The sequence below is a fragment of the Gadus macrocephalus genome, chromosome 3 (assembly GCF_031168955.1).
Source record: "Gadus macrocephalus chromosome 3, ASM3116895v1".
In the NCBI taxonomy this organism is placed as follows: Eukaryota; Metazoa; Chordata; class Actinopteri; order Gadiformes; family Gadidae; genus Gadus; species Gadus macrocephalus.
This window is the reverse complement of record NC_082384.1, coordinates 8,068,213-8,083,491: the sequence shown is the minus strand read 5'-3', so window position 1 is coordinate 8,083,491 and position 15,279 is coordinate 8,068,213. Positions and strand designations below refer to the sequence as shown.

The following is a 15,279-nucleotide window of genomic DNA, read 5'->3' as shown; positions in this document are numbered from 1 at the left end:
ACATTAATGGCAGAATAATGGAATAATGTCGTTTCCCCCCTTTTATTTAATATTAATTAAACATTTAGTAACACAAGTTGGTTCACTTTATAGACGTCTTCAGGAAATGGAATTGGGAGATATTTTTTTGACCAAGAATGTAGGTATTTAGGACAGCTGTTTATGAACTTTGTCAACAACACATTCTCTCAGTAAAGCTCCCGGAGAATCAGCCCATGCTGGATAAGACTGAATCATCCCCATGGGAAATGAACCTTGTGGGAGTTGGATTCACTAGGGTATGTGAACAAAACTAACAAACTAAATAAGAGAGAACCGTTAACCTTTCTGTCGTTTTTGATATCAGCTGAATAAAGGTTAATTTTGCTCCAAATGACCTTAGAGAGATAACATCATTATAGGGGATTGGGGAACATATCAATGCGTTGCTTCTCGTATACTGACATGTCATGAACATAATGACTGCACTATTTACACTTCCGTTACGGACAAAACTAAGGTTTGAATTGATGAAGTCATTGGTTTACAGCAACAAATTAATTTCACAAATTCTCTTGTTATGTTCCAGTTCAAATGTTAAAGGTCCCATGGCATGTTACTTTATGGATGCTTTAATATCGGTATTGGGCCCTAACACAGTATTTGAAGACGTTCCCGAAATTCAGTTGTGGTGCAGAATTACAGCCACGAGCCAGTCGCATATTCAGCTTTCCCCAAACGCGCCGTTATGGTGTCTGTAACTTTAATGCAAATGAGGAGGAGAGAGGCGGATCAAGGAGGAAGTTGGGGGTGTGGACCTGAGCAGCTTTCTGCCACGGTACCATGCGCTCTGTTTACAGTGGATGTATTGCAATAGCGAGGCGCACACAGCCTTTGGCCGTGCTCTGTAAATATTCTAGAACACTCTGGGTGCTCCGGCGGGCGTCCTGGAGCTCTATATCTAAATAATATCATAGTATACGTAGATATCTATATCATATAATATATATTATCACGGCCAAAAGCTGTGTGCGCCTCCAGACGATATTATAAATCTCAAAAGACTGCGTCGGGTTCTCCGACGTCTCTGGTTCTTCCACCTCCACATCAATCTGAATTAGACTGAACCACGACATGGAGGAGATTGTTGCCCGTGATTGTTGCCTCCTGCAGCGGGCAGCGGTCAGCGCCAAGGCGGTGGTCCCTCGGCAGCGGGCAGTGGGCAGCGTGAAGCGGGGATCATGCGGGAGACAATCGCGGGCAACATCCCTTTCTCCTCCATGTCATGGTTCATGTACTTCAGGGAGTCAAAGTTTCTTTCCCCCAATTCCTTCTCAACCATGGGTGAGATAACCCCCACTACGGGTCTCGTTGTGGAAATACCAGAGACGAGAGTCAGACATGTTATGCTCCATAAAACCAAGAACGCTTATCCAAATAACAAAGAAGTGTACAACAGTTGCGTTACAGTCCTGGAGCTCTATATTTAACTAATATAATATAATACATAGATATCTATACCATATAATACACATTATAACGGCCGAAAGCTGCTGTGTGCACCTCCAAACGATATTATGAATCACAAACGACTGCGTCGGGTTCTCCGACGTCTCTGGTTCTTCCACTTCCACTTCCGCGGGCAAGGCAGAGAAAGGGGAGGTAACCTGGCCCCTTATGACGACATAGGGGGCCACATTCCAAATCGTTGCACCTGACTGAGCTTCCATTTTTTCAAAGTAGAGCAGGACCTAGTGCTCGTTTTACACCGAACGCAAGTTTTAGCCACTGGGGGACGATAGGCAGGCTAGGGGAACTCATATTAACGTAAGAAAACCTCATAAAGTGAGATTTTCATGCCATGGGACCATTAATACGCCCGTGTTCTTCTAAGGTGAAGCAATAGCGGCACCTAGTGGAAGTAAACCACACTGCGTGAGTGACAGGTGTATGCCGTAACAGATTAGGTTCCGCAACCTGGTGCGAGCATCACAAACTTTCTCCCGCACGCGCCACGTCGTCACACGCGGATCACTTGCTGTCAGAAATCAGGTCGTAGTCGTTTCGGTTTCCCATGATCCTAACGTAGCCCAAGCCAAGGGGATTCATCCAAACGCAGTCAAAAGATGGACGACAACATTGTGCCTGAGGCAGAGCACCTGGCGATAGTTTTAAGAAAACTCCAAGAAGTGTTTGACGTGTGTGATGAGGACTGTGACGGGTGGATCCGGGTAGAGCACTTCGTTGACCTGGGCTCTCAGTTTGGACGAGGAGAGGAGGTGAGCCCCGTTGTTGATATTAAGCAAGGAGAGGAGGTGAGGTCAATGAATGCTATACTTCATTAGAACCAGTAGAGGAGGTGAGTTAATGGCTGGTTCACTTCATCTAAAAAAGTTGAGGTGAGATCCATGGCTTGCACTAAACGAGGAGAGGAGGTGAGGTCCATGGCTGGTACTAAATGAGGAGAGGAGGTGACGACCATTGGTACTAAACCAGGAGAGGAGAGGAGGTGAGGTCCATGTCGGTATAATTCCTATAAATAAGTCTAGATGATGGTCTGAGGATGCTCAAGTCAAAAGTCCCTTTGTAGCTATTATACATTTGACATTATTTACAGCAAAGCAATCGCGTGGCCCATTTATTTGTTTGTTGTTGTTTTATTTTTAATAAAGGGTTTGTTCTTTAGACGAGGTTCGTTGATAGCAGCATATTCTCGGATGACTTAATACTTCAAATAGTCCATGTATCATGTTCCACTTGAACCGATATTTCAAAGTAATTTGGTAGAATATGAATTGCATGAGAATGTGGTTGTTGTCACGGTGAAATGTGTTACCTGCTAAAACATGGGGCTGGAGAATGTCTACTGTCATCGTTAACTGAGTCTCATTGTCTCATTGCTTTGTTTTATTCACTTGATTTTGTTGAACAAGGTTGTGTTACATGTTCCATTGTCTTCATATCTTGTCTGAGTCAGGCTTCAAGCCTGACTCAGTAACTAAACTGAAGACAAATGTGTATGTATGTGGTTTCAAGCCTTGTCCAACAGCTCTGTTATAGAATAATGGCTCCCTGAACTCCCTCAGAGTTTAGTCAGCTATAGATGTTGTTAACTTGCATTACAGTTCACACATCCCTAGTGCCTTCCTGTCTCCAGGTCAAATGTATGGAACCATGCTGTTGATTGGCTCCCTAGTGCTCTCTTCTTCCTCAACAAGAACGTTATGTCGGCTCTTATTGGCTCCTTGGGGAATACCGGGCTAAAGATAAAGCTTGTTGAAGCAGAGGTTGAATATGCGTTTTTCTGAAATCCTAGGAGTACCTGGCAGAACATGTTCAATTACTGCTATTTATTATTTATGTTCTGATTTATTATCTGTTCTGGGTGTTCAGGGTGTGAACTGTTGGGTCCATGCCAGTGCACTATCTTACTACTCTACTTGTATCTACTGGAGCACTATGTTAATGCAGGTCTAGCAATATACCAAAGCAAAAAACGGTTCTAACCTTGAGTGGCAGCCTAATGTGACCTTTACTTAATATATAACAAACTGAATTGGTGTCACATCAGTTCAGTTCTACTGGTGACCCAGTTGCCAAGGGGCTGGTAACAAGGACATCAATCAGAGCTCCCAGTTGTTTTGTATGTTGTGGGTGAATTGCATGGGGATAGCAGAGCCAACACCCAGAAGAAGACACGGGCGAACTCGGAACAATTATAGAGGATTACCTGTATGTAATGGTGTAAAGACGTTGTTGTTTCTAACCTCTTTATTGCTCTTTTACCCAAGAAAACACACATGAATACGAGCTGGCACACAGGGATCTCCTGGGTCCCTGTGTTATCCATCCACATTTTAACAGTTCCGTATACTTGGTGAAACGTTAAAAGCTGCATTAACCATGTTTGTAGAAATGATTGTGTTACAAACCAAGCAAGCATTGACATTTGGAGAAAAACAATCGCAAGCTAATCATGGAATCTACCTACCTATCTAAGTCCTGTATCACAATGGTAATTTAATATTTATATTCCGCCTTCTGATACCCTCGAGAATGTGCAGAGGGGTAAGCATTAAGGATAAGGATTATTTAAGTCATTTATATCAGAATTACATCCTAAAGGGCCTTACACACCCTTATAACCCTAAATCCCGAATTAGCAAGGAATTACTCAAAATCCAAAGCCAGTGTGATGAAAATGACAAAACCTTAAGATGACATGGGAGGAACCCCTCCTTTCAGGAAGGGTTAGCAAAGTAACACTAAGTATGGGCATCTCCATCTCTGTCTCTGTCTCAAGGTGAAGAAGTTGGCCAAACAGTTGGATCCCCATTCTAACGGGAGGATAAACTTCAAAGACTTCTGCCACGGGGTGCTGGCCATCAATGGTAACAGGAGAATTTAATTATAGGAATTCATGAAACAACATGACGTTGGAAACAAGTTAAATTATACAGATAATGTGTATTTGTTTTCAATATACATAGTCAAATCAATTTTATATCAACACTGGAATAGTATGTGAATAAAGATAATTTTTTGTATTATCACAGCAACATATCTGTTTAACTACTTTAAAACGGCATGAAAATACGTCATGCACACATTATTTTGTGTTCCTCCTTTCCTGATGTGCCAAGCGCCAGTCAAGTTAGTTAGTTAGCTAGTTAGTGCCAACTAACTAACTAACCTAATGATCAATTATATTAGGTTATGAGCAGAATCTCCAGTTTCTGCCAGGAGCAGAATGGATGACTCACCGTCAGTACATGGTGGACATCAATCCCATCAATCAGGTAAGTCATTGTGCTTTTGGCTGATGCCTTTTTGTGGTTAACCTAGACACGGGCGTGGGCATGCAAGCATATACGTGTGCACACGTGTGCACACGTGTGCAGTGTCATTTATCTTTAATTAGGTATAGTCCCATGTTGGGATGTGTAAAGCTGGGAATCTGGCTATTTTTGACACCCCTGCCAGCAGGGGATAAACCTAGATAAATTTCATGAGGTGAGGAGTAGACTTTGTGTGACCTACCAATTGCTGCACTCTCAATGTTAACCTGCAGCCTCACACTCAAGCTGAGGGATAGGGACTGAGATGAGTTGGGGTTAGTTTTTATGGTTACATTAATGACCTCAGGTAAATTTAGTCCTCCACATCAAACCTAGTCCTTTAGGAAAGACAGTCCTTCACAACATTTTTGGTTATTTTTCAAGAGAGATATTCACAGTGATTTAAAAAACGAAACTGCACTTTAGCACTTTTCTCTTAACTTTGCCGTAACTAAACACACACAACAGCCATCAGAATGTAGAAGTGGTACTTGGCTGATGTTATCATTTTGTCCCCCAGATGGCAGTCTTTAACTGCAGTTCAGTTTATAGATATCCGCACAGTTGTTAATTGCTTCAGTTCTCATTAAACGTCAATCATTCAACCATCATGGGTCTCAGATTGTGATGAAAAAATTGTTGTGTAACTTTATCGTAATGGTTGTTTTTATTAACATTGCCTGCACTGCACTTTTTAATGAGCTATATAGTAAAACGATAATACAGAGTAAAAAAGTCTTTATAGTGAATTTACAGATTGTATAGTGTGGCCAGCAGAGGGCAGCAGTTGGCCCTGCCATTCCTTCAAGCTATGTACTCCTATATGTCTAACCCAGTATGCTAAGCTTAGGCTATTGAGCACAAACAATTGGCCTGTCCTTTCACTTGCCTACTGGGTGCAGAGGGCCCTCTTTCAAGACACCTTATGTGGCAGGAATGCCTTCTGAGCATTTCTACCATGGAATATTAGCAGAGCCGTAGACGTAGTTGACATTTCGAATATGGGAATTCTTTTTTTAGACTATATATTCCAAGCATCATAAGCAACACCTCCACAACTTCACCTGTTGTAAATGAAAACAATTATAAGGATGGCAAGATAAGTTCATTCTTTTGGTCCTAAATTTGACCAAAGATCTATTACTTAAACTGAATAATATTCATGAACTTCATATTCTGCTACAGCTTCTCTCTGAGCCCAGTCTTTTCAAAACAAACAGATGAGAATTTCCCTTTTTGAAGAGTGATAACGTTTTATTTCACAGCCAAAAATTATTTGAATGAGAAGCCATGTAATATTCATCATCCAGATTCAAAGTAGGCCTACAGTCTACGAGAGGCTCAGATGCTGTCTTACTTAGGTCCTCACAGAGTTTGTGGTCAGGCTGGTTCTTGTTACGTGTGTTGTGTTGGATCATCCTAGACGTGCCTACATTATTGAAGAGAGAGACTCTCAGAAAATGCCTGAAGAGCCACAGAGTGACCTGTTGGACAGAATCTTCTGGAGGACGGAGTGGTGGACAGACACTGCTTTTGTATTCGATCTATCTGTTCGTCCATAAGGAAGCTTCCAGGAGGGCGATACAATATTCTATCCCAATAAGGTACCTCTCTTGTTTGGCCCTTCCAGAATTAACCACATGCTACAAGTATGTTTTCTCTAGCAGTCTGTAGAGAGAAGTTGAAGCTCATGAATATGTTTGGATCAACGTGTGAAGACAAGTGCCATTGTTAGGCAAAATGTATGGATGTTAGCTATTTAAATGATTGCTTTAAAGGGTTGTTAGCTATTAAAATGATTGTGGCAGCAAAGCACCCAGCACTGATCGGTCATTGATGAGTTGATGATCCAGATAGGTACCGCTTTTCCTTTTGAGGTAAGAACAAGTTAATAATAGGTCAATTCTTCCCTGTGTGCTGTTTGGACTTCCAAAGGTTGTTCTGGCAAAGTTTGGTTGCCATAGCGAGGTTGTGAAGGAATCCCTGGGGTTTATTGCGTGTACACTTGTATAGTTGTACAGAGGTGTATAGTTTTGTGTTTCCGGGAGAGGAATAGAAAGAATGACAGAAAATTAGGGAGAAGGGGAGTGAGAAAAGAGGGGAGAATGGGGCACAAGACAAACGGAGGGCAGATCGAAGTGTCTCTTTATTCACTAGCAGGAGACGGTTTATACACACACACACACACACACACACACACACACACACACACACACACACACACACACACACACACACACACACACACACACACACACACACACACACACACACACACACGTATGGCAGTCTTTGTATGGCTGTATGAGCCGAGTGGATATCATTACGTCAGTAATCGTAGCTCTCTTTAGTTTGCTCTAAAGGTCACGGGGCTCCATTCTAGAACTTGCCACTAGAACTCGTCAATAATGTACGCCACACTTCTCTGGAGTAGGAGGGAGGCTAGTATTACTGGATGAGCTTTCCCAACATACAGGCTCAGAGAGGCATCCAAGGTTCCTGCGTCTAATCTCTCTCTATCCCTATCGCTTTTTCTCTCGTTTTCTCCTGTTTTTTATCTCCATTCTATGCCAAACTGCAACGTGATTGGCTGCAACTTCCTTGAATTTTCTGTGTGTGTGTGTTTGTGCGTGTGTGTGCATGCGTGCGCATCTGCATGTATGTGAGAGAAGCTTTAAACATTTATGCTCTTTTTTTCTATAAATATTTTTTGTAACTCTTATTCCACCTCTGTTCATCTCTCTCCATTTATCTTATTCCACATAAATAATCTCAAATTGTATTATACTCGCTTTCATGTCTCTCCATTGGCTCCAGATGTCTGATTGTCTGAATAAGCTAGTGATGGATTACAAAGACTAGGAGCTCAATATCTTGTAGGAACATTCCTCTCAGAGTTGATAAGTCCGTTGATAAAGCTGCGCTTCATCACACCTGCCTAGCCAAACCACAACCATCCTGGTCCTCGGAGCTGTCAATCCATACTGCAGATAATATCATTCAATTGTATATGATTGTATGATTCTAGTAATATTTAGATTATGCGACATGCTAGTATTCTGTTTTATGGAAGTCACAGTAGTATACTTCTACTAAAATATATGGTAAGTCTTTGTAGTGGGGTGATAGTGGAGGGTATAGTGATGATACTAGATCTGACATGTTTAGATTTTATCTCGGAAGTCGAGCAGTACTATCGGAACTTGATCTTGATTTTGAAACTTGTCTTAAGAGCTTCAGATAAACATAGCTGAAAAAGGGACTTGGTGGTTTCATCCTATTTTAACTGGCGAAAAAGGAGACTGAGACTATTGATTAGCATGCATGACTCTGGATCAATATAGGCATACATGTAACCTACATGTAGGGTTTGTAGGCTGCATATAGGCCACATCTATGCATGGAGGTTAAGTGTGTGACTACAATGATTGGCTTCATTGACAACCGTAGAGAACCAATTTCATGTGATGGAAAACGGATGGACGGCTGCTGCTGGCATGATACCACATGAAGGCACATTTTTGACAGGTTGTCCTGTGGATTCCAGCTCACCATGTGACGAGGGGACTGAGGGCACATGCTGCCTTGTCTTTTTCAGCCGTTACGGCTTCACTGTGACTTCATTCGACGGTTTCTCCAAAAGACTGCTCCAAACAAGCACAGCATACTGTAGCAGCTAGGGTGTTCAACTGCCAGCTAATAGATCTGCGTCCATAATCCCCATGTCGGCAGCCTGTCCTGTAGTCGTCCTCTGGCAAGATGTCTAATGTACGAGCTCCTTCATGATATGTATGTGCATTTGATGTAGGTCACTTGTTTAGATAAAAGCGTAAGACTACATAGTATATCTTGTAAATGCAAATGGCTTCATTTCGTTTTTTTCAAGGCCATAGTATCCTGGGTAATATGAAAATAAATCATCTGCACCTGTAATGTGATGTCAGAAGTACTTAATGATTAATCTTATAGCTTGGCCTGAGCCACATGCACTTGGTGTGATAACTGTATGTTAATCATCTGAACCTCACAGACATGCAGGCAGTGCATGCAGCACAAACTACGAATACATGCTAAGGTGGAATGTGCCAGTTAGGGATTACAGGTGCAATGAATTGCAATCTAACCGGTGTTGACATTTATAAGACTAACATGATATTTGAATAGTTGTCTGAGTTGTAGAGAGTTGTAAAACGGGTTCCTGTGGCACGGGGCTGGTGTGACTGTCGTTGTGCCTTCAGGAGATGGATTATTGACCGTTTGTTGATCTTTGCCAGCAGCTGGCCATGGTCGGTGGGGAGCAGGCGGGTTTGGCTGGGGGTCATCGCACTCTATTCAAAATAATCTCTAACTTTGACTGTTACATGAGAGAGGGGTAAGCAATGGGGGAATGGGACTGAAAGCCAGAGAGAATAAACTAAAAAGATAGTAGGACGATGAAAGTAAATAAACTGTGACATGGGGAGGGTGGAATCGGTCAGTAATGAATGAAGGGACGATTTAAATTGAAGGGACTAAAATGCAAAAAAAATAAAATAACCGACATCAACAGCTAAATTATGCTTGTATTTGGCCATTACTTGCATGCACAAAGTGTATGTGGTGAAAAGTGCTTTGAAAAAAAAAAATACAAGGCTGCATAACCAAAGCTAATACTATCAATTGCAAGCTGTGTTAACCAAGGTCAAACAGGAGAGAATCAATGCAAGCAGTGAGATGGGCTTATTAACACCTCTGGTTAATTTGGTATTTTGTGTTCATGTCAAACTTATGTTGAGGTTTTCTGCAGAGATATTCAAGGACAGACCAGCAGTAAACAGACATACATGGGTTATCTAACTATGTGGCCAGTCTCTTGCACTAACTCTCGCTCTCTCTCAATTCACTTCAAAAAAGCTTTATTGGCATGAGAAACAAAAATGTACATTGCCAAAGCAATGTTGGCTCTATCTTTCTTTCCTTCTTTCTTTTATATTTACTAGAGTTTTCGCACGCGCGTTGTGCACGCTCAACCTCTAGTTGTAATTAGCAGGGGTCATTTTTCAATGGAAAGTGTAGTATACTATGCATGCAAATCGATTATTAAATAGCTTTTACTGTTATTCAGGGCTGAAAAGTGCATTGACATTTTAAAATGCAAGGCAACTTCTATTGCTTAGTTTACAATAATGATCATCATTGAGATTAAACATCTCTTCCAGTGTCCTGGCCAAGACAGGCAGCAGTAGCCTACAGTTACACATAGCATACACACAAAACATAAGAAAACTAAATCAGTCTGCAGGGGGGAAGGGGGATAACAATATCGCAAGATATTTCAGGAGGCTCAAGGAGGAGGGTAATGTGAAGTTTGAGCAACAAAGTGTTAAGACATTTCGGGAGGCTCAAGGAGGAATAGTATAATAGTAATATTACATTTGAGCAACAAAGTGTAGTCTTGTGGTGGACTCTATAGACATATTTCACCATTCTGTGTTACATATTTTTGTTGTGTTATAGAGACACTGTCTCTTTAAGATCATGTCACTTGTTGATATGCCGGTCGGTGCAATGTTTGAATTTAACGGTTTTTATATGACAAAATCAACGACCTTCCATCGTTTGTCGAGGTGAGATATTGTCTCTTACCTTCTTTAATCGCAATTTCTACAGTCTATAGACAGAACGTCTTACCTGGGAGAGTTTGTCGACGGCGGAGCCGTTATGTTTAAAAACATAATGTCTTACCTGGGCGAGTGTGTCGCTGCGGTGTGTGCGCGTGTGTTTGTGTTCGAACCTGCGTGTGTCTCGATGGTGGAGCCGTTATGCTTAAAAACATAACGTCTTACCTGGGCGAGTGTCGCTGCGGTGTGTGCGCGTGCGTGTGCGTTCGAACCTGCACGTATGTCGATGGTGGAGCCGTTGTGTTTAAAAACATAACGTCTTACCTCGGCAAGTGTGTTGCTGCCTTTGTCTTGACGTGCGGTGTGTGCAACATGGTCTCACAGGAATCCGTGAAATGACTACGGTCGGACGCTTAACTCGAAATCCGTGGCCACATCACGGAAACACGCCGATATCCGTGTGTGAGCCACGGAATAACAGTGTCAGTTACTTGCATTGGAGCAAATTCCGTGGCCACATCACGGACAATTGAAGTGATTCCGTCAGACCACCACGGATTTTGAGTTAAGCCCCCGCTGTGGTCAAATGTGGCACACACACCGATTGAAACGGGAGCACACACACAGATTGAAACGGGAATCTGTGTGTGTGCCACGGAATATCATTGTCATTTACTTGCATTGGAGCAACTTCCGTGGACACAACAAGGACAATTTAAGTGTTTCAGTGAGACCACCCCGGGTTTTGAGTTAAGCCCCCGTGGTCGACTCGCTCGTTGAAACGGGGATCCGTGTGTGAGCCACGGAACATCAGCGTCATTAACTTGCATTGGAGCGAATTCCGTGGCCACATCACGGAAATCGGCGTGTTTCCGTGATGTGTCCACGGATTTCGAGTTATTCGTCCGTAGTCATTTTACGGATTCCTGTGAGACCAGGTTGGGTGTGTGCGAGTGTGTTTGTGCGTTTCCATGCTTGTGCGTATGTGCGTGTGTGTGCGGTGTGTGTATGCGGTTTGTATGTGCGTGCTTGCGGTGTATGTATGCGTTCGCGTCTGCTGTGTGTTTGTGTGTCTGTGTGTGAGCTGCATGCTGCTTGGCACATGCGCACATGACTAACTTGAGTAACTGGTGCGACAGGCCTGCTATTATAGTAGTCATATATATATATATATATATATATATATATATATATATATATATGTGGTCTGTTAATTATCTGCCCTTCTTTGCATCTCCATTGCTATCCACTAAAATTCCATACTTCAACAGTACCCTCTCAATACAGTACACACTCACTGGCAATGGCCTTCCTCAGCCGTTTCTCTCTCACCTGTTCTTCCCCCTCATGTCCTCATATAGCACCACCATCTGCAGCCCAGGCACAAACGCCCACCAAGGTGGGATTATGACTCAGTCATTTTCTTATCTGATATTCTTCCTCCTTGTTTTGGACGAACGATGCTGCTCATTGTCTTTTGATAAGCTTGACCATTTTACTCACGTAATAAAGCACAAACACACATACCCGCACACTTTACACACATTATACAGCTTTGCAGCTCAATGCTTATGTTTTCATACAATATGTCTACTTGGCAGACTGAAATACACTTAAGGGACACTATACTGCAATAATAGGGCTACCACAATCAACTTGCAACAAAATGAATCCCATCCAAGTGCACGATAGTTGTAAGAAAGTTTTAATCCGTTTCCCTGAAGTGTGAACATAAATCAATGCTTTATGCCAGAAAAAACGATTTTGTAATCATGTTCTACCAATGAGGGACCATTGTGAATTTGTTCCACACAGCCTAGGAAAACGCCTCGGCAAAGAATTAGGTTGGGTCGTAGGGTGTGTGATGACTGAGCGATGGGGTGTGTGTGCACTAGATACAGGCTGGTTTGAGGAGCTAGTGGTAGTCGGGTAACATGGTAAATGTATTACCTGGTTGTTTTGTTGAAGAATGGGTGCGTTAGAGCAACTGGAGTTTGAAGTGTGTGTGTGTGTGTGTGTGTGTGTGTGTGTGTGTGTGTGTGTGTGTGTGTGTGTGTGTGTGTGTGTGTGTGTGTGTGTGTGTGTGTGTGTGTGTGTGTGTGTGTGTGTGTGTGTGTGTGTGTGCGTCCACCTCACCGGTTATTCAGCAGCTCTATGTGTGTGTTCGTGTCCCTCTCCATCTTGCTGAAGGCCTCCCGGTGGCGCCTCCCCTCCTCCTCCATGTTGAGCTCTGCCTGCGCCTCCTGGTCCTTCAGCTGCTCCTCTAGCTTGTTCACCCTGACCCCACACACAGGGAGAGACCAGAGGTCGGGACGCGGCACCACCACCTTCACCGCTAGTCTTTGTGTTTAGGGTTTGCTCAATCCATTTGGAGGAACATCAGAATGTTACTCCACGATATTATATACGCACGTTTATAAAATCAATAATTCTGGTCCTTAATCAATAATTCTGATTTTGCCATTCTAACACACTCGCATATTAGCACATACCGGTGACCGCATAACAATTCAACGCTCGTAATAATGCACCACCAATCTCAAAGAATGCTAGCCTGTGCTGCTTCGCTACCATTTGTGTGTGTACCGTGTGTGTGTGTGTGTGTGTGTGTGTGTGTGTGTGTGTGTGTGTGTGTGTGTGTGTGTGTGTGTGTGTGTGTGTGTGTGTGTGCGTGCGCCCCCTTTCTGCTCTTCTCATTAGATTCACTTCCCTGAGTGTCTGGCCACAGCTTGTATTGAATACATGTTGTGTATGCACCTGCAAATAGAGGCTATATACATGCCTTTACTTGCATGATAGCAAGTATATACTCACACCTGGATGCATTCTCTCTCTCTCTCTTATTCTCTCTCTCTCTCTCTCTCTCTCACTCACTCACTCACTCACTCACTCACTCACTCACTCACTCACTCACTCACTCACTCACTCACTCACTCACTCACTCACTCACTCACTCACTCACTCACTCACTCACTCACTCACTCACTCACTCACTCACTCACAGAGACCTTGATTGTTAACTCTAACTCATATTGATTCACATGCCAGGGATTTATTTATGCAGTGGAATGCTTCGCCACTAATTTGATTATACAATGGCCATTAAAACACCTCAGTAAGAATGAGGTGGTGGTGATAAATATCTCAATGAATGATAAGGCAAAACAGGCTTTTAGAGTATGCGTCTTTATACTTTAGGAACACTGATATTCTAATTTATATTGTCTAATATAAGGCATTTTGGAAATTGATTAAATCTGTGGAGACTAGCCTGCAGTAAGAATTGTAATTGAATTCTACTCTAATTAGCATCACCTTAATCTTCAATACCTTATATAGATCTTACACAGGCATACTGACATAGATATACATCAATGAGCCAGATAAACACATACATGCATACACACACACATACAGACACACACATAGACACAAGGATACGAAGCTGTCAACTTCAATCATCTTGTCTAATGACTATTTATTAGGTAGCACAAGCATGAAGGAACAGTAAAGACCTTATAGCGGCTACTAATGACCCGTAGCCTCTGTCCTCTAAACTGCTTAGAACAGCACTGAGACCAGTGACACAGGGAGCCTGAACGATGGCTTAAAGTACAACCAATGGGATTACGTCTCTGTCTTAAACCAGGATTGATATGCTGCTGTATCGGAGTGCGGTGTAGACAAATTATGAGGTTATTTTTTGTGTTTGTTTTTAGCTGTCCCCCCCCCAAGCCATTCTCCTCTGTCGTCCTCATCTCCTGTCTCCCTCTGCTGTTATATACTCCAACGTGTGTGTGTGTGTGTGTGTGTTTGCATACCTGCGTGCGTGTGTGAGTGCTATCTGTCTTGCAGTCCACAGTCGATGACCAGACCGTGTCTTCTTCTTTTCAAAAGGGGATAAAGTGAAGTGCTTGCAAAAGTGTGAAAGCTGCATCCCCCTCCCCAGCACTACACCATCCTAGCCTTGCATCTACACCTCGCTCTATTTTTCTAGTTCGTTTTTTTCTTATCCCTCTGACCTCCTGTTCGAGACGTAATTCAAAAAGTCTCGGTCCAAATGTCTTGATTAAGGAAGAGTTTATCTTCCTTGATAACTATGAATCATGAGTCACCTTCTCTGTGTTCGTCTGCCCTGTTTCTCTCCCTTTTGTGTCCTGGCCTCATCTTTGATTACCCTCTTGACTTGTGTTTCATTCTTCTCCTTCAGGAGCAGTCTCTCTCTCTGTACCCCCGCATCTCTTTCTTTCGCTCTTTATCTCTCTCTGTTGTTATCTCTTGTCTTTGGCTGTTTGTTTAATGAGGTCGCTGATTGTCCTGTGATGTCGGCGTCTGAATAGAGAGGCTGTCACAGGAACTCAATTCTAGCCCACTGCTTTCTGCTGGCACACATACCAACACACACACACACAGCAGGACAAATGCACTAGCACACAGGCAAGCACACACTCACGCAGTATGTTGCAGCATATTCAGTTTGAATGTGAATCAAGACTTTTGTACAGAAAACTATCTTTTGATGACGATTTATGAAGATGTGCTGCCTCAAGACATATCTGTGCTCTGATAGATGCAAACAGTGACATATTCAGGTTTTCAAAGTCATTCATAAGACATATGGAGAAGCACACTGAGCATACTTATTTTAAGCGTATGTATTGCATAGCAATACATGCGCTTGTTTGAGTCGGTTGAGTCGCACTGCGTTCTCACTGTTAACAAACTGCTGTGTCCTCTTGGAAGCACTTGTTTTGGCTGCACCTCGGTGTTCATAAATGACTAGGAACGAACCAAACTGCTGAAGGTTTTGGAGCAGATGCTCCAAATTAACTAAATCTAAAGGCCTTCTTATTGTATGTAGC

At 42.7% G+C, this 15,279-nt stretch overlaps 1 protein-coding gene across 2 annotated transcripts in view; it reads left to right on the top strand.

Moving 5' to 3' along the window:
• The first annotated feature begins 1,968 nt into the window (after positions 1 to 1,968).
• rab11fip4b (RAB11 family interacting protein 4 (class II) b) overlaps positions 1,969 to 15,279 on the top strand; it is a 49,079-nt gene continuing 35,768 nt past the window's right edge. The window contains exons 1-3 of one of the 2 annotated variants that reach the window (XM_060046977.1): positions 1,969 to 2,258; positions 4,283 to 4,370; positions 4,693 to 4,778. In XM_060046977.1, coding sequence (XP_059902960.1) covers positions 2,106 to 2,258; positions 4,283 to 4,370; positions 4,693 to 4,778 — 327 coding nt within the window. In that variant the 5' untranslated portion in view covers positions 1,969 to 2,105. The remainder of the gene's footprint in view (positions 2,259 to 4,282; positions 4,371 to 4,692; positions 4,779 to 15,279) is intronic. The other variant, XM_060046976.1, reaches the window with a different exon arrangement.